Source organism: Lampetra fluviatilis, chromosome 18 (assembly GCF_964198595.1).
Source record: "Lampetra fluviatilis chromosome 18, kcLamFluv1.1, whole genome shotgun sequence".
Taxonomy (NCBI): Eukaryota; Metazoa; Chordata; class Hyperoartia; order Petromyzontiformes; family Petromyzontidae; genus Lampetra; species Lampetra fluviatilis.
In genome coordinates, this window is record NC_136292.1 from 3,537,042 (window position 1) to 3,557,532 (window position 20,491).

The 20,491-nt window shown below is 47.2% G+C and overlaps 1 protein-coding gene across 1 annotated transcript in view; it reads left to right on the forward strand.

Annotated features, from left to right (window-relative positions):
- The window catches only part of LOC144937100 (serine/threonine-protein kinase D1-like), a 157,079-nt gene that overhangs the window by 126,203 nt on the left and 10,385 nt on the right, over nt 1-20,491 (forward strand). The window contains 12 exon segments of the mRNA XM_078864360.1: nt 1,930-2,143; nt 2,797-2,920; nt 7,971-8,048; nt 9,218-9,518; nt 9,957-10,009; nt 10,755-10,787; nt 10,790-10,829; nt 13,489-13,595; nt 14,786-14,947; nt 15,857-15,955; nt 18,911-19,181; nt 20,053-20,138. Coding sequence (XP_078720486.1) covers nt 1,930-2,143; nt 2,797-2,920; nt 7,971-8,048; nt 9,218-9,518; nt 9,957-10,009; nt 10,755-10,787; nt 10,790-10,829; nt 13,489-13,595; nt 14,786-14,947; nt 15,857-15,955; nt 18,911-19,181; nt 20,053-20,138 — 1,568 coding nt within the window.

Below are 20,491 nucleotides of genomic sequence, written 5' to 3' on the forward strand. Positions count from 1 at the left end.
ATGTTGTTTGTATTATTGTTATTTTCTATTCACAATATTTATAATAACAAAAATAAGAAGGTAAGGCATAACATGACTAAACGCACCGAATATCGCCAACCGATTTGGAAATGCATAATCCAGTGCTAACGCAGTTGTGCAGCACCTATACCCAGACTGCCTGTCACGTGACATTTTACCCAGCATGGAGATGTGCAGCAGTTAGTCTGCGGCCCAGAGCACCCAAGGTAGCAAAAGACTTGAGTCATACCCATTTACTTACCTGGCAAATGAGAGTTAATTATTTTCTAACTACACTCATTTCAAACGGGCATCCCATAATTCCACTGTTATTGGCCACACATGTTGGGACCGCTGAAGTCGGGGGACGTCAGGTGGTACCGGCAGTAAAATATCTGACCTGGGCCCGTCGGCTCTGATGACAAGTCGCCGTTGGTTTTTCACGTTCTTTAAAAGTTTTTAAAAAACCCGATTTTTTACGGCTCCCTCCAAAAATGCCACATCAAATGCGGGACAAAGGTACCTACTGCCCTAGTTATTTTGAGGACACACAAACAACAGAGCTATGACCAAGCAACTTGATTCCACATCAAGCATCCACCTTTACCGGACACCTCTTAATGGCACTGCTGGATGAGGGACCACCCGATGCCGTGCAGATCACGTCGCGAAGAGTTATTTGAGTTTGACGAAAACACGGGAACATAGAAGTACAGTACGACGATGTATTTTGCCGTCCTGCCCACTCTGTTGTCCACAGCGTAGCCACGTTGTCCATGAGATGAAGTATTTGCCCATTGGGAACGATTGCAGCGAGATGTGATTGTAGGAAAATGGAAACCAAAAATATTGCAGTACTGCGTTGTCAGTGGTGTACGAGAGCATTCCTCAAGAACACTGTCCTGAAGAGGGGAACATTTACAATAAATAATTGTTTTACGACATGGCTGTTCTTCATAGCAGAGAGATCCACTGATGAAGAAGGTTTATGCCCGAAACGTCACCTATTACCAGGTTCTCCGATTATAAAATGCTCCGGAAAGTAAGAAGGAACCCAAACGTGTACCCGATGACAGTAAAGCTATTGCAATCTGGTCAAAGAAGAACCCCCGTATAGCCTCAACAGGCTATTGGGGCAAGTGCTGTTAGTGAGTTGCACCTACGAAGGCCGGCACAACACACAAGGGGGTGGGTGACCAGTACCACTCCTTGCCACCTTTGTCTCCCCGGTGGCAACGTTTACACTGCATCAGGTACTCACTTGCGGCCGAGTCGACCTAGGGGAGGCCCAGGACTGGTTCAGATAATCATCACGGGTGTTGGTGGCTGTGAGCGGCAATTTAACTCGGGTCACAGGGGTCAAAGCGCAGCGTAGCGCTAACCGCTACAATACTACAAAAAACATCCGCTCATGCACGCACGGACACACACCTGCTGGATTATAAGACTCACCACAAAACCTTTTATTTATTTTATTATTATTATCCAGAGAACACGGTATATTTTTTAATCCTTTTCCAGGCGATGTTCTTGATGGGTAGGGTAGAGGAAGGTGCAATGGAACTAATTTAACACATCGGCTTTCGCAACCAATCTTAGTCATAATGTTGTGTTGGGCTAGATCGCGTAAAATGCAAATGTCTCGTAAATCCACCGCTACCTGCCACAGCCAATCAGTAAGGTTTTGTATGCGAACTAACCCAAAACACTTTGTATGCATGTTGAACGTCTTTTGCACCGTATGTAGCCAAACGTGCTTATCGGAGGTGCGGGGAAGGACAATAAACTAAACAACAAAAAACAATTATTTATGACGCGCAATGGAACTGCGCAAGTGCCAAACTAACGAGGGAGCCATGGGGGTTGCGACGTTGGCGGTGACATTGTCAGTGACGTTGTCGACGATGCCACGTGCACGTTGCGCCGCAGATCTGCTGAGCCCCGGGCAGGACGCCGAGGTCGTGACGGAGGAGAACAGCGACGACAACGAAGACGGCGGCCGCAACGGCTCGGCGGACGAGGGCCCCCCCCCCGAGGGGGATAGGGAATTGCGGCCCCCTCGCGGAGGGACCCCCGTGCCGGAGATGGGCGAGGGCATAGACCTGGACCCCGAGAACGACGGCGACATGTCCCGCGTGATCAGGTGGGCGCCGGCGGGCGGGGGGGTGCGGGTGAGATGTTCGGTTTGCGTCTCCTGCTGCTGGTGGTGGTGGTGGGAATCGGAGTGGAGCGGTAGCGTGTAACGGCTATTAGGTGTTGCACTTCGAACCTCGGCGACCCGGGTTCGATTCCCGCTCACGGCCAACGTCAGTGGTGTTTATCTGAACCGGTCCTGGGCCTCCCCTCGGTCGACTCATCTGGTGAAGTGTGGAAACGTCACCACTGGGGAGACAAATGTGGCCGGGCGTGCTGTCGGTCAACCATCCCCCTCGTGTGCCATGCCAACCTTCATAGGTGCTTGCCAACACCAATTGCCCCAACAGTCTGTTAAGGCTAAACGGGGGATCTTTGTCTGTTTGCTTTTTGGTGGGAATCGTGGAGGCGGCTGCACAGAGTATTTAGATTATTTTATGCGATATTTTGATGTGACCCCACGGCTCATGCCAGATGTGGCCCCATGCGACGGCTCGCGACTCTTCTGCGTTTACGCCTGGTGAAGCGTGGCCACTTCTGCGAGAATAAGCCTTCAGCTGTTCGAACGGTGCCGAATAGCAAAAGCACCAATACATTTTTGTTATCGAGTCTGTTATTTTAATGTGTATTTTGTTTGTTTTGTTTTGCCATTCCCCAATGCAGCCCGTCCACCAGTAACAACATCCCCCTGATGCGGGTGGTGCAGTCGATCAAGCACACCAAGCGGAAGAACAGCCTGCTCATCAAGGAGGGCTGGATGGTTCACTTCACCAACAAGGACACCCTGGTAAGAGGGAGCTGTGTGGCTCATTGGTGGGGAGGCGGGAGCAGGTGGGGGAGCAGGGGGGGGCGGTGCATGGAGCTACCACCGCCGCTGGGATCCTGGATTTGAATCTGGGTTTCATCCGCCCGTGATTATAGCAGCCTCTCAAATGTAATGACTTGATGATCTCGGCCCACTCGCGGACGTAAAATCCTCATTAAATTCGTGTTTTTTCTTTCTTTCTTTCTGGAATGGCTTCGTCATCTCTGTGACATGAGGCCAATAGATCAATTGGAATAAAATTGAAAAAAAAGGCCACCACAACAAAAGGGACACCTGGTCAGGAGCTTATGGATAGGATGGTCACATGCACAGATAGCCGAACATATTAATTGCGAGACTGATGGATATGTGTGGACAAGTGGGAATCTTTATTTTCTTCTTCTTGTCCGCATATGGCCACGCGTTGTGCGTTCCACTTTGTGCTCAGGCCAGCATTCCAAGTGGACACTCCGTCGCGATACTTCATCTCGGCGCATGATGCGAATTAGCACCATTGGAGTAACGTTGAAAAATTACCAAAAACAAAATGGAGGCACTGTTCGTGGGCTCCTAGACGATGAGCGACCAGAACGAAAGGCAGACGAGCCGGCCTATAAAAATGCAATGTACATGGAAACCTTCGCTCCGATGCGATTCAAGTAGAGTAGGTAATACAAACTTAAAGCTGAATCTTTGTCAATAAAAAATTCCTGGCTAAGGGGGATGATCGTGACTTTGTTTGAATCTTTAAAATTAATTAGGTTCGTGCATTCTTTCACGAACATCTTATTTATCGAGAGTCTAAAGGGCGACACACCAAAGTCAAATCTCTTGTAACTTTCCAAAGTACATCACGAGAACGCAATGATCATCGCATTATCCCGGCATCGCCTTCATCTAGTACAGAAGCACAAGTTTTAGACTTTAATGCAAAATTATATTTAGCGATGCATTTTGCTTCTCTTCGGAAGCGTACCGTACGGCCGTCTTGAATCACGTCTCCTCATGAGCATGTTACGTTCCGCTGATGGCGACTGTCCGATTCCAAAAAAGTTCCCTCCTGATCTGCGTCGTGGACCTGAATAGGTTACACGTGCTGCGGTGGGCTGCAGCGCTACGTGCAAACACGGGCCACAGGTAACAACAGACCATTCGTTTATTACGGCGAATAATTAACGTGTGGTTGAACAAAATTCTCACGTGGCAGGGGTCACCGAACCCTGACGAATGCTGTCAGGTGTGGGTCTTAGCTGCCTGTGCTAATTGCCGATGTAACCCCGTTCGCGCCGAGATTTGCCGCAAATTTACTCGTGCTGAGCGTCCGTCGATGCCGTATAACGAGACCGGTGGGTGGAGGTGGGGGCGGGGGGGGTGGGAGGGGGGGGGGTTATCTTGTTCCCGTGAAAGCGATCGGCCATGCGATACGTGGACGGGCGATTCAGCTCCAGGCAAAAACATTTCTTTCCCGCGATTTTACCGTTGCAGCCAGCGAGTTGAGTATTATCCATTGGGTGCATTGGGAAGGAGTGGGGAGTCTATTTGAATTGTGACTGAATTACGCTGGAACATTTTTTTAAAGGAACACTTTAATTCAATGTAGTTATCTGCCCCACCCCCCTTCCCTTCGCTTAATGGGATTCTGGATTCCAAGCATTCATATAATTTATTTTGGAAACCCAACACAAATGGGAAATAAACTGGAAGATGTGCTTTAAATTCATTGTTGCACGGCAGGATTCACATTTCACGAGTTTGCATTTGGAGCAAAAGGCTTTGCTTGAAATCAAAATTGCATTAACGACTAAATTATGGAGGCATCAACACAATGCGTGTGCGCGTGTGTGTGTGTGCGCGTGTGCGCTCCACACACAGATGTACCAGCAGTCCTGTGTGGGATGAACAGTTGTTGTTATTTTTAGCCTTTTCTCTCACAGTCCTCCATTGAATGTGGAATGAATTAACAGTAATAACCTTGCTTTAAACATGGCCGGCCATTATGATTGCTACATGCTTTTGCAGTAATGAAGCGACGATCTTTGCTTAGCAGCCGCGAGGTTAACGGGTTTGATCGTCCGCCGATTTTTTTGACGTCCGTGTTATCGCACCCAAGAGGTTGTGGTGACACCTAGTGAATTAGAGGAGCATTTTATTGCTGTAAATCGTATTTTTCTTTCAACTCTCCAGAGATGTCTTTAAACTGAATGGAGACCCGAACACAGGATGCTGAGATCTCGGACAAAAAAATAAAATATGAAACAATAGCAAAATATCCTCTGCCAAGATCGACACTCAGACTTTACGTGAAAGGACCGATGTATTTGTTGTTTTATTTCATGGGTAGGAAAGCTTTTACTTACCGAGGGCCAAATACGACATACCAAATATTTTTGGCAGGCCACACATTAACGCACGCCTTAGCGTCATTAGGGTTCTTCAATAACAACGGAAACATGAGTGAGGGTTCACCTTGACCGCACCAGTGCCATGCGTCTGCTTCCCTCTCACTCTAACACCTTGGTGTCGGGTCACCGTTCAGACTCTGGCTTTGTTTCAGCTGGTCAAGGCCCCATTTAGCTTTTAGAAGGACAACCACAGCCCAAGACTGTGGGGCAGTGGTGGCTCTTACAGGACATCACAGGCTGGGAATGGCCCACGCTAACAAGGAGCAAAAACAACAGTTATCCAGAATCCACAAAAAATGTAATTGTCCAGAAAATGCAGCTTTTTTGAGTTTGCAAATTTAGTGGGTCAATTATTAAGTTAAGTGGTCATTATGCGACCATCCATGTGGAGACAATACAACATAAATACCTTTTTTAATGACTTGTCATGTGCTTCGATGAAGCCAGTATTGGTTACATTTAAGATATATATTTGTCTTCTTGGTTCTTTCGGTAAAGTCACGTAGAAGGGAAGTAATAAAATAATAAAAATAAAACATAATAAAACAATTCTCACGACGTTTCGGCCACAACGCAAGCAGCCATCCTCAGGCGAAGAATGAAACACCCCAAGCTTGGAGCGTATATTTAAGCTGGGTTAGAGGGGGGGGAGGTGGGAAGAAGAGCGCCTAAACAAAATAATTTGCATATCAAGAGGAATTCAGCATATGGAAAATGCGTAGGAGGTGGGCGGGGGGGGGTTCCAAATCAATACTATGCCCGTGCATTATGCAGGATTAGCAGCATCAAAGGGGGGGGGGAAGGGGGGGAGCATTAACAAAGGAAAGGAATGTTAATAGTATGTAGCTGTAGTTACTAAACAACCACGTAAAAAAACTACAGTATAAACTGCATGACAAACTAAAGTATAAACTACATAGCATCATCAGTAAACTTGCTATACTCTACAATAAGCTGAGTTACTAACAGTAAGTAATACATGAAAAATTCTACGTTGTAAAAAATTATATAATATGCTTCCATCTAAACTTTATTCTCTTACATCACACGCGTCTATACCGTACTATATACTTCCATAGGCAAAACCAACATTAAATTACATACTGTATTGCTATAAACCACCCTATACCTTATACATTTTTAATATAACACTATGTATTATTCTACCCACCCTAATGTGTATCAAAATGGTTTATTACGTCCTTCCAGTGATTGCTAAGCCAGAATCCATCTTCTCGGTTAAAATTGTCTCTGTGTTTGTAAATGTGGATCGCCTCATGTACGAATCTCTCATGATAGCCAGATGGCTTGCAGAGAACCTCTGTCTTGGAGAAGTCAATGTCATGTGAGCCCACTGAGTTGTAACAGTGATCTGCCACGGCTGAGGTGTTTGTCCTACAGTGTTTCAGGTCAGCTTTATGTTCACGGATGCGGTCCGAGACATGTCGTTTGGTTTCCCCAATGTAACTGCTACCACAGAGGCAACTTAGTTTGTAGACACCAGGGTACTGTATGTCTGGAACCACATCTTTTACAGACGGTACCAGATCACGGATTTTATGTACTGTGTTGAATCGGAACTGGATCTTGTGTTTAATCAGGATTTTGCAAGTTTACTGATGATGCTATGTAGTTTATACTTTAGTTTGTCATGCAGTTTATACTGTAGTTTTTTTACGTGGTTGTTTAGTAACTACAGCTACATACTATTAACATTCCTTTCCTTTGTTAATGCTCCCCCCCTTCCCCCCCCCTTTGATGCTGCTAATCCTGCATAATGCACGGGCATAGTATTGATTTGGAACCCCCCCCGCCCACCTCCTACGCATTTTCCATATGCTGAATTCCTCTTGATATGCAAATTATTTTGTTTAGGCGCTCTTCTTCCCACCTCCCCCCCCTCTAACCCAGCTTAAATATACGCTCCAAGCTTGGGGTGTTTCATTCTTCGCCTGAGGATGGCTGCTTGCGTTGTGGCCGAAACGTCGTGAGAATTGTTTTATTATGTTTTATTTTTATTATTTTATTACTTCCCTTCTACGTGACTTTACCGAAAGAACCAAGAAGATGAATCCCTGCAGTCACGAAAGCTTTAAATCGAAATATATATTTGTCGTTTATAGAGGTTTATTTTTGTCCAGGATACCCCCTCAGTTTCTCTCTGCTGCTCACTCTGTGTGTGCTGCTATCACTTGTTGACCTGGTAGACACTTGCAAAGAGAGACAAGATGTCTCACCTGCTTCTCACCTGGTCAATTGAACTCTGCGAATGAATGTGTACAGAGTATTCCCTCGTTTATCGTGAAGGGTACATTCCGGACATACTCGTGAATGCCAAATTTCGCAGATAATGATATTGGCCTATGAACATCTATCTTCTAAAGCTTTAACAAGTTCTCCTTTATCGGTCTCATCACTTTATCTCATAATTTTCTCGCATTGCATTCTCTCTGATCACTATCTCATTACCTTCTCGCTCGCTGCTTTTCTCTCCCTTGATGCAGTCATGTAGAGTTCCGGATGCGGTTCGCGGAATGCCAAAATCACAGATAGCAAGTTCGTGAATAACGAGGGAAAACCGTAGTTGTCTTGGCATGTGGCTGAACGGTGACCATTTCTTTTCATTGCAGCGGAAAAGACATTACTGGCGTCTCGACAGCAAATGCCTCACTCTCTTCCAGACCGACACCGGCAGCAAATACTACAAGGTACGGATGCACCCGGTGCATATGGATTGTCATAATCGACCGTGGTTTATCCACTGCTGGATAAAGTCCTCCATCAAAGCTGGCATCATGCACAGTCCTGCAATGTGACAAATATGATATTGAATTAAAATGAATCGCATTGTTATAAGCGCTGTTGTGTTAATAATGTTGTTATTAATTTATCGAGGAAATTCCCATTTGAGTCTCAAGACTCTTTTGCAGGAGGGTTTCTGCATTGGTTTGCTTGGCCACTTCCACACCGCACTGCCCACTGTGCACTTGTGTGCTCCCGCGCTTATGCTCCACACCTTCATCAGCGACCCACGCTGACCAGCGCGGTGAGGTATGATAGTCTGCCTCTTCCGTGTGCAAAACATGTTCGCAGTGTTGAGTCTTGTAATCCATTCGGTGGCATGAGGAGTTTCCTAACGTCTAGGGGTCAGCACCGCGTATAATGAGCTCGTGGTCCAGTTACGTGATGAGCAGATCGCACTTGATACATTCACGATATGAGGACTCTTTCATTCACCATTAAATTCGTGCTTGTTTACCCAGGAAAGCTTAGCCGAGTCTCAAGACTCTTTTTCCTGACAAATAGTTTTTTGCACGACTGGGCGATGTTGTTGTCATGCATATTTGCCCAATACCAATTGCATTATGGGGGGGGGGGGGGGGGGGGCGGGGAGGAGCTATCAGAGGAAACCAGAGAGCGGCCTGGATGTAAACTCATGCAGAATAGAGGGAGAACATACAAACTCCACACAGAAAGGCGCCCCGAGTTGTGAATCGAACCCGGGAACTTTTTTGCTGTGAGGCGCGAGTGTTAGCACTGTGCCACCCTGCCGCCCGTTTTGTAAAGGAAATCGCCGCACCACTCGTCAGCGTCTTATGAACGCTATTTAAGTGCATCCCGTTGCCTTCTCCGCAGACCGAGAGCAAGGCAATGCCTGCGTCGTATATTCGGCGCATGGTAAAATAACCTCCCCCCCCCACCCCCCCAGCGGCAGTGTGCCGACAGAACAGACCACACGTGTACAGCTCACTTCTCCCTTACACGTCTCAACGCAAACCCGCCGATCGACGGGCCCAAGCAGCCTCCTCAATCACGTCCTGCTCTGCTCTCCACTCCCCGCCTCCCACCTCCCCTGACCCCCCCCCCCCCCCCCCAGGAGATTCCACTGTCCGAGATCCTTCTCGTGGAAACGTCACGCAACTTTGGCATTCTGCCGCCGGGCAGCAACCCGCACTGCTTCGAGGTGACGACGGCCAACATGCTGTACTTCGTCGGGGAGAACCCGGTGACGGTGACGGGCGCCGCGGCCATGATGAGCTACGGCCTGCCCAGCAGCGGCGTGGGCACGGAGGTGGCGCGCACCTGGGAGATGGCGATCCGCCAGGCCCTCATGCCCGTGCTGTCGCAGGGCGCCGGGCCGCCCGGGCACACCGGGCACACGCCCCGGCAGGGCCGACGTGAGTGGCGCACCTCGACTAGGACGGTGGTAGTGGTGGTGGCGGTGGATTAGCAGTCGTCTACCATGGGCTGAGACGATCAATTCCCCTTCACTTCAGAAACCAGTTAAATCGGGGGGCGGCTGACACCAACCCACATTCAATCCCAGGATCTCCGTTGTGCTGGCTTATTGCTCGTACTCGTGAATCATCTAGCTACTTTCTCTTGTTTTTATTTGTATCGTTTTTCGTTGGGCAATAAGATCTCGTTTTCACTGGCTGCTAAATATAAAGAACCACAGCGAGTGTAAATTCTAGAAATTGCTTCAGCAAAGGGGCAACACAAAGAATGATCTTGCACACACACACACAGCTCGCCGCGTCTAAATTCACCTCAAGGGTAGAGGTTGCGGCAAGGAGATTAATGAATGAACCCAAACTCTGGTGCTTGTATTCCAGGGGAAGTCTCCATCAGCATCTCGGTGTCGAACAGTCAAATTCAAGAGAACGTGGTGAGTGCGTGATGAATGAGTCCAACAATCTGAGAACCGGTTCCTTGGCACATTGTTGAATAAGTTCCATTACAATACAATTTTCATTCCGTGTCCATTATAAGATACTTATTTCTGTGTTCCGAGGCATGGTCCGTGACTAATTTGCACTTTACGGAGTCGAGTTAGGGGCTCATTCTGACCAAGAGGAATTTGAGACCAAATGTGTTAATCATGAACTTTGTGCTATATTTTGACCTTTGACCCAGGATAAAAAAAAATCAGCAACCTAATCAAATGCGGTTTTATAAATGCCTAAGCTTTCTTACTTTTACTATCTAATCTTGCAGGAGAGAGTTGAGAATGATGCAGGCAATATGTTCAGGTCAAATGGGAGGGTGACTTTAACTGTAAAATTTCACACATTTTCCATAAATAAAGACAATTCTGAGTTTCGCCACGTAAATATAAACGACACATTTCGGTTTCTTAGCCTATGCGTGCCTTCTGGATAAATGTTTTTCATCGGCGTTTTTTTCTTATTGGGGTGAAAAAAGATGCTTTTGGTTGGACAAACGTGGCAATTGTTATGTTTTATGTCAAAGTATGATTGCATCGCCCACAACCAACGCCAGGAGATTTACAAATGTCTCCATTCGCGTGTAAAATAAAAACAATGCACGGTTCAGGATGTATCATGCGCTCAATTGATGTGTTGTTGGAAACTGCTTGGCAGACCTAACACTTGCACGTTATTTATGTGCAGGACATAAGTCAAGTTTACCAGATCTTCCCGGATGAGAGGTTCTGGGTTCTGGGCAGTTTGGCATTGTTTACGGAGGTAAACTAGAAGTGCACTTTGTGTCTGTATATGCCTTGGCAAGAGTGTGCAATCACATGCCAATCAAACTGAGAATGTTTCATCTTCACAGCTGTAATAGACTGACTGCTGCTGCTACTACAGCCAAATACACACTCTGTTTTAAATTCCAGAGGCGATCCTTTCCTTTACCATTTCGAGTTTGCAACCTTTCCACCGACTCTATTATGGGATTACAAATCGGATCTGACGAAATCGAGTCATAATAATACATTAATTGCTGCGTTGGCAGTCGTGCACAAGCACAAACAACTCCACACCTTGAACGGAAAAAAATATTGTTAATAACAGTATGTGACGGGCAAACATTTTTGGGACAATTTACACAATAACAAACATTTATTCAGGTGTAATGGAGGGAGTGAGTGGGGAGAGGTCATGGCAGGGAAACGGAGAGAGAAGTGAGAGAGAGGGCAACACCGCTGCACAAACCAGGACCAAGAAACCGAGGCACAGCGCCAACAACAACGACAACAACGATGATGACAACGACGATGAGCCCCAGGGGGCAGCCTGGGCAGCACTGCAAGTCCCAGGAAATGCTCAGGGGAGCCGATTGCCAAGCGAGTTGCAGGGCCTACAAATGTGCAAAGAAAACCACGTTTTGGTGGTGGTGGTGGTGGTTACCGAGCAGCCAAACCCCTGCAAAGGATGGCAGAGGAGATGCGTGAAGGCCCATGATGAGATCACTTGGGCAATTGTGACAAATTGTCACCGGCAGTTACACAAGCAGTGCATTTACGATGAGTAGCTGTGCTGTTTCAGAATATTTGATCTGTATTGAAGAGTTAGACATTCTGAATGACAACAGGAATTGGAATACTGTCGTGTGACATTTGCAAGTCTGTTTTCCTCTATGTATGTGAAAGGTGGAAAATCACAGGGACCCTACTTCGCAAACTAGAAGCAAGATACCATTGGAACCTCCTTTGCCAGTAGCAAAATATGATCATTGGTTTTTACCCTTTTATCTGGCAACAAAACTGACACCTTTTTTACAAGGAGTCATGTTTGCATTTACCACAATACCTGCAGTCGTAATGCAAACCAAAAACACAACTCTGATACACGTACACACACACGTACACACACACGTACACACACACGTACACACACACGTACACACACACGTACACACACACGTACACACACACGTACACACACACACACATACACACACATACGTACACGTGCAGTTTGAACAATTGGGTGCAACTGGGAGCATCTATTGCGACTGTTTTTGAGGAATATCATGGGCAAAGCAAAATGGAAGGAAGGCCTTGATTTCCAAAACCCTTTGAGAAAGGACATGGTAACTGAAGAGGGAGCTTAGACATAGCATAAAGTGTCAGCATCATGACTAGCAAATAAAAACACGGTTTATTGAAAAGTACATTTGATGGATAAATATGCGCCTGTCATGCCCACAACGTCAGGTAGTGGTAGTCCTCTACCTGTGATTGGTAGCAGCCATCGCAGTTGCCTACTAGGGGGAGCAGCAATGATAATTTTCACGATTGTTGTTGTTGTTGTCGTACGCAACACACCATAATCAATTAGCATCGTTGTTGAGAACAAAAGTAACAAAAAAAATCAAGCAGGCAATATATCTCCTTCAACCGCGCGCAAGGCCCTTCCGGGAGTGAACACTCCCAGGTGTAATGGAAAATGATGCGGCAACTGATGAGCCGCACAAACCAAGACAGATGCTGATGCACAAATGGAACCTTAAAAACTCTCCAGTGTGCAACTGTGGTCATCCAGAACAGACCGTACAACGACATTTTACGACGCAATGCCCCGATCCACAAATACGAAGGAGACATCGCAGCGATACACTCCGCTACTCCTGATGCGGTTATCTGGCATGACCACCTGAATGTGAAATTGTAGCTGTTGCACTTAATCTACATCAACCATACGAAAGAAAGAAGATGCAGCAACTGTTTCCAGCGACCATTGCCAGCAACACTTGCCCTAAAATGTTTGCAAGCGCATCACGACATTTATCATTAAAACAATGTGCGTGTGAAATTTCGATTTAAAGCTTTCGTGACTGCAGTGATTTATCTTCTTGGTTCTTTCGGTAAAGTCACGTAGAAAGGAAATAATAAAATAAATAAAACATAATTATTATGTTTTTTATTATGTTTTATTTTTTTAATTTTATTATTTCCCTTCTATGTGACTTTACCAAATTAACCAAGAAAATGTGTGTGTGATTCATAATTACTCATGTATAGGTCAGATCAATGCCAATTTTAGCTATAACTCTCCCGCCACCTGACAAAGCTGATGAAATAAAGTTGTCACGTGGGCAAATGTGTAAATCGATTTGGTTGTTCAACCGAGTCGCGCTATTGGCCACCCCCACCCCCTGTGTGCCGTGCTGGCCTGCGCAGGCGTTGTAACTTGCTGACCCGCCTGTACCGAACATCTGTGAAAAAGAGCTTCATAGCTCATCGGATTCCTCCAGCATAAATACAGATTCTGATACTCGCTCACACCACTTGGCCTCAAACGGCGTTTTGAAGGCCGTACGGGAGATGTTTGTCTTTTGGCGTTGCATTCAACATTCGCCGTCATAGAGCGCTCCTTGCTTGCGGCGGTGGCACTGCAGGAAAACACCGCAAGACGGGCAGCGACGTGGCCATCAAGGTGATCGACAAACTGCGCTTCCCAACCAAGCAGGAGAGTCAGCTGCGCAACGAGGTCGCCATCCTGCAGGTACCGGCCGGCATGCACGCCGGCATGGGTTTGCTGCGAGCACAGACGACCACATCGCACCGACCGTTCGTGATGACCTGCGCAACGGATTGACGACAACAAGCTGTGCACATTCAAACTTAATTTGGAGCTTTCGTGACTGCAGGAATTATTCTTTGGTTCTTTCGGTAAAGTCACGTATAAAGATAAAATAATAAATTAAATTAAATACTAGCATACGACGTTTCGATTGTGTGCACATTCGTATACGCACACACGAGCGTCTACACCAGTCTCCGTCACGCGATCTGATGGACATGTGGTGTGTGCGGGTGCACTCCATTGGCAATCGTCACCATCTTCATTCGGCAGCTCATGTTGACGCTGATTGTTCTGACAACGAGGTTTGGACCCTGCAGCTTTGGTCAGCGATCCTTTGACCTGGAACTCACGATCCCACCCACTCACCTAGGGGTAGGAGGTAGTGTAAGGGGTCGTAATGGGGGTTGGGGTTGATAGAGGTCGTGGTTGGGGTAGTGATAGGGGTAGCGATGGGAGTTGAGGCAATGTTTGCTAGCCGAGTCCCCCTGCAGAAAGCAGCTGTACAGCTCGGGAAGTGAACTTCGCATTCTGATGCACGTGAACTTGGTTTTCCTTCATGTCTCCCTGTGTTGTTCGCGGTGTGGCCGAGGTTGTGGAGTGACTCATGCAGCCAGCTATAGTTGCAGGGTTTTGGTAGTACATGTTGTTTATGCCATTTATTGTGAAAATTTCGTCACAGTTCCTATGATCACTGTTTCATTGCTTTCATGGCTTTATTTTGGTGATTTCGAAAAGTATATTGGTTTAGCCATGTTTGTTTGTTGTAGCACAGAGTTAGACTGATGGCCTTAATCTAAGTTGTCTTGTGGTTGTTGTTGGTTGTTTGACTTGCATCCCACTGGGATTTTTTCACACAGCGTTGGTGTACGGTGTTTTTTCTGCAATATTTTGCTGTCTTTTCTTGGATTTTCTGTTTGCACTTAGTCACATATTCACTTTAAGATGTTTTTTGTTCGTGTTTTTGTTTTTTGTTTGTTGAGGTTGCACCCGATTCAAGAGCCGAATGGCTCACAGGGCTACACCAAATAAATGAACTTGAACTTGAGGTCTTGTGGCTGAGCGGTTGCGTCTATTCGTTACCCCGCTCCCTCTTCGCCCCCCCACCACAGAGCCTACACCACCCGGGCGTGGTGAACCTGCAGAGCATGTTCGAGACGCCCGAGCGCGTCTTCGTGGTCATGGAGAAGCTGCACGGCGACATGCTCGAGATGATCCTCTCGAGCGAGAAGGGTCGGCTCCCCGAGCGCAACACCAAGTTCCTCGTCACGCAGGTGAGTCGCTGCGGCTGTCGGCGCGTCCTGCCTTGCCAGCCGTTGGAGGGGTGGCACGGGGGTCGGTGTTCGTGTGTCGTCGAGCAGCGCAACGCCGCAGAGGAGTCTCCACCCACCACCCTGTCCGGCCGCCCTGGCTAATGCTGCATGGTGGGGTGGGGAGTGTTAACAGAACGTATGCGCGCCGTCCGATTTGCAGCGGAGGTTAAACAAACCGCCGCTGTGTTTTGAAAAAGAGTTAGTCGTCGTATGCCGGCGTTAGCTAATTGATAAATTGGAGAGCAACATCGATCCTTACCGACAGAGGAATGCCCACTTGCATGGTGGTGCTTCATCACCTTGTGCCACACAGGGACAGCTGTCATCAGGGGGCGGTCCCCTAGGCCAAAAACGAAACCTACAGCTGGACACTGGACTGATCCGAGATGAGATGCGATATGAGGTGCTTTGAGCTCCTGATGAATTTTAGAAGCCCAATAAATGGAAATCCTTAATCATTGCGCACTCTTCAGAGCTTATCTAAACTCATGGCCCTTTCTCAGTCTGGTGCTGTGTGGGTGAAGGGGGATTTTGTAGAACCATACTTCACCACGGTGATCGGTGCAGGTTGGTGAAGTGCAGCAAGACACCCGGAAGGGGTTCAGATATCTACTCGTAGCTTGATGTTTGCCGTGGCCGGGAATCGAACGCAGGTCACTTCGGTCATAGCGCGGTGCGCTAACCACCGTGCCACCACTCGCTTGTATAGAGCCGATACAAACGCTAATGTTCGTAAAAGCAGACGGCTAATTTGCCATCAAAACAGAGTTCACGCGATATTGTTTCGAACGGTTTAAACACCGAATCGAGGTCAACTTATCTCTGCTGTTTTCCCCATCTAACCGTTGCGCCCTTTTTTGTCCATTTCAGATTTTGGTGGCACTGCGGCATCTGCATTTCAAAAACATTGTGCACTGCGACCTGAAGCCAGAGAATGTGCTCTTGGCATCCGCAGATCCATTCCCACAAGTAAGCAGATGCCCCTGGCACTCACCACACGACTGCAGCCGTGCTCACGGACTGGCTGTAAGACCGCTCTAAATGTACATGTAATTCTAGATTTAAAGCTTTCGTGACTGCAAGGATTCATATTCTTAGGTTTTGTCGGTAAAGTCACGTAGGTAAAAAATTCAAATTATTTAAAGTAAAATAAAAATAAAATAAAATCACGATGTTTAGGAGGCAACACAAGCTTCCGTCTTCAGGTGGAACAGTCACAGCACGATAGCTGTATTTATTTTTATTTTACTTTTATTAATTTACATTTTTTACCTACGTGACTTTACCAAAAAAACCTAAGAATATGTAGATGTAATGTTACGCTTGTTTATCCAGGAAGGCCCTCGCCGAGTCCTCGGGACTCTTTTTCGGAAGGGTTTGGCCAAGTGTATCGCAGTAGGGAGGGCGATGTTGCAATGTGCGTGAGCCCAAGAGTAATTTTCAGGTCATGTTGCAGAATTGGGGTGTCGGGCCAATACAGGTTACGTCGTGTGAGCTTATAAGGTGAGGTCAGGGGTCGGCAACCAAAATAACACGAAGAGCCATTTTTTTCTAAATCGATAAAAAAAATAACTCGATAATTCAAGATCTGCAATGCAACGTGAATACAAGATGGCGGTCCTTAATAAACAACGTCAGGAAGCAGTCCTTAAAGAGCCACATGCGGCTTTGGAGCTCCTGAGCTACGGCAAGAAATCGGAGAGTCCAGAGGAAACCCGTGCAGAGCAGGGTGAGAACATACAAACTCCAAACAACAGAAAGGTTGCCCGAGTCGGAAATCGAAGCCAGGCCCTTCTTTGCTGCGAGGCAAAAGTGTGACCACTGCGTCACCCTGTCGCTCATATTTACCCGCAAACAGGATTGGGGTGTGGCACGATTTGCAATTGCAGAAGAGTTCACGAGAATGGGATCGAAGTCCCCTGAGTGTTTCAATGATCTGCATTTATAATTGCTCCATTTATTTTTAGATTGGCAACAATCTACTGACCACGGCTGGGATTCACTTGCAGCAAATTATAAACACACGCAGATTATGGATGTTCCCGATTTCAGAATTAAGCTGAGAAATCTGAAAATATTTCCGTGAAAGAATATCGGATTATCTGAAAAGACATTTTTTTTGGATTAAAAGAAGTAAATGAGATGTCGCAGGTTTTGTGGCCAAGTGCCTGATTCGGTAACACTTAAAATGAAGATAACTTTTTCACACTCCCCGCCACAGTAATATTCGACATTTTACATTTTCTCGGCTTGAATATGGCCAAATTAATTGAAAAACCAGACTTGGCGCCACGGAGTAATATTTGTGCAGACATTATTAGTAATTGGATTGAGATCATGAACTCTCCACGAATGAAAACAAAAGCCGATTGTTATAATCACGAATTCAGGATGGCAGCAGCGGGGGGGGGGGGGGGGCTCAGTTCTGAGCGCTGAGCGTGCAGGCCAGCCCAGGCCTAACCAGGCAGTCAGGCCAGGCAGGCCAGCTACTTCTCCAGATTACCTTTAAGCATACACCCCCTGAGTTCATGTCGTATAATGAGCATCGCGATCAATATTGTTTTGAACAGGTCAATGCTGCAGATTTGTAAAGTGCGGGTATACAGCTACTCGGGGGGACAGTCTGACACAGTCGATGTTGAACAAACTCTAAACAAGTGCTAACCGGTAAAGAGCGTGAGTAACGATGCTGCCTGCTTTCCCCTACCGTGCATTCAGCGCTGGCTCTCGCGCCACTGTGTATTTGAGGGAAAGCCCCAGGAGAAATCGCCGCTGGCGTTAAGTATTGTGCTGATGGTTTTTGATTTGACGAAAATAATTCATAAGATGGGGGGTCGCAGAGCTTTCTTCAGCAAGGACTTGCCCCCTACAACCGTGCCCCGGCCACCCGGCTTAACGGGGCTGCCGCCGAGACACGGTTTGTCGTGCCTCACAACAACAACAGCAACTTCCGCCATTCACCACTAAGTGGCGGTGACGTCACCACGCCGCTTGTGCCAGGCTATGAGGACTTTAAGGTCACGTGAAGTGTCGAATGCCCGCTGGCAGGAGGTCACGGGGTTGACTGACTGAGATGACTGGCAGATGTACCGGCTGTGCCCCCCCCCCCCCCTATTGTGCCAACTTGCTGTGTTTTAGCCGACCGGCGCTCCGCTCATTGTTGTGAGCGTCATGCCTCATGCACGTGTACCTCTGGTTACCCTCGAAGCAGCGGATTTTGGCTAACCGTCTAACAAAGATGGTCACTGCATCGCACGCTTTCAGATGCGCTCCTTAGGCCGTCTGAAACGCTTTTCCTTCCGATATTAGGAAGCCATTGGAACTGTGCACGTTGAAATCTCAATTGAAAACGAATTTCTTTAGAACTGCCTTTTGTGTTTAGTTTGTTGTCCTTCCCCCGCACCTCCGATTAGCATGGTTGGCTGTGTAGGGCACGAAAGAAGTTCAACATTAAACAAAAAGACCAAGATAGACTGGTAAATTGCCCGATGATGCTGGTTGCAATTACCAGCGAAACGTCGAACTACTCAAATTGTAAATGTTGTGGATTTACTCTCCAACACGCCGGTGGGCTGAAGTAGTCACTAATTGTCACGTTTTGTTTACGTGACAAATCCCTTACTAATTGGCTGTTGGGTGGTGGAGGGTTACGACGCGTTTATACTTATGCCATCTAACCCCAAAAACCATTATTATTAATTATATTAGTCGCGAAAGCCTACATGTTCAACTGAATTATTTGAGGCTCAGTCGACCTAGGGGAGGCCCAGGACCAGTTCAGATAATCATCACTGGTATCGATCACAAGCAGAAATCGGACCTGGGTCGCCGGGCTCATCGCACAGCACGCTAACCGCTACGACACAGCTCCTCATACGTACATACGCACACACAATTACGCACGCACACGTCCGTGTGCCGCAGGTGAAGCTGTGCGACTTCGGCTTTGCGCGCATCATCGGCGAGAAGTCGTTCCGCCGCTCCGTGGTGGGCACTCCGGCCTACCTGGCGCCCGAGGTGATCCGCAGCAAGCAGGGCTACAACCGCTCGCTCGACATGTGGTCGGTGGGCGTCATCGTCTACGTGAGCCTCAGCGGCACCTTCCCCTTCAACGAGGACGAGGACATCAACGAGCAGATCCAGAACGCCGCCTTCATGTACCCGCCCAACCCCTGGAAGGAGATCACGCAGGACGGTGGGTGCCGTCGGGGATCGCGCGGGCGACGGAGAACTCCGAGCGCCGGTTGAGTTGAGTTGGCGTGTGGCTCCTCTACGGTGGGGGGGGCAACTGGACTTGGGCCATCCCATGTCACGGAGAGATCAGGCAACCCAGTGCCTCCACTTGCCGTGGTGTGGTGCCATCAGTAGGGAGCTCTTCCCACCTGACACCAGTAACCAGTAAGCATGCAACGTTGGGTCAACGCGGTTGGAACCGTTTCCCCAATGTTGCCCCAACGTTGCCCCAACGTTGCCCCGCTGTAACCTTCACTCCGATGCCTTGCTGCAGTGTACATGGCCCAGCCAGATCGGGCAGCGTTCGGGTGACGCTATAGCCATGACGATGTTGAGGGGGGCCATGAGAGATGGCAACAGCTTGGAGGAGGCCTTCATCCAGCAGTGGCTGATGATTATTTGAGTAATAATAAAATTAATCATACTTAATTTGATTCAATTCATTGTCATGATATGGATTCACTATTTGATTGCCTTGTTTGTGTATCTTATTTGTCCCCACTGAACTGTCAAATTTCAGAAATATGTTTTTCTGTTTTATTTCTCACTTGTTATATCCTATTCTGTCTTACGTGCAGCCTCCCGTGCAAGTACTAACCAGGCTGGAACCAGCTTAGCTCCTGAGATTGGGCACATTCGGGGTGATTTAGTCCAAGTGCAAACTACACTTCGGGATTTGCAGTGTTGGGTAACACTTGCAGGTGGTTTAATTGGATGCATCGATTTGAATGTGATGGCATTGGCTGTGTTACAGCTCCGCATTAGTGTAGTGACACGCGCTTAAGTTGTCTTTGCATTGCCCCGTGTGTCTGATGCGTGCGTCTCCCCTCCAGCCATCGACCTCATCAACAACCTCCTCCAGGTGAAGATGAGGAAACGCTACAGTGTCGACAAGACACTCAGCCACCCCTGGCTGCAGGTGAGCAATGCTTTTGTTGATTTATTTACCTAAGCATGAACTTCAACAGATTCGTCAATAGCATGGCCCTAAAAATAAAACACATGGATAATAAGTGACGTTTCAGGCAATGGCCCTTCTTCATTGCTCAGTGGGCTTGGTCGTCTCAGACCGTCTCACTAATTCTGATCATCTTCTTGGTTCTTTCGGTAAAGTCACTTAGAAGGGAAATAATAAAATAATAAAAATAAAACATAATAAAATACAATTCTCACGACGTTTTTATTATGTTTATTTTTATTATTTTATTATGTCCCTTCTACGTGACTTTACCGAAAGAATCACGAAAGCTTTAAATCGAAATTTAATTCTGA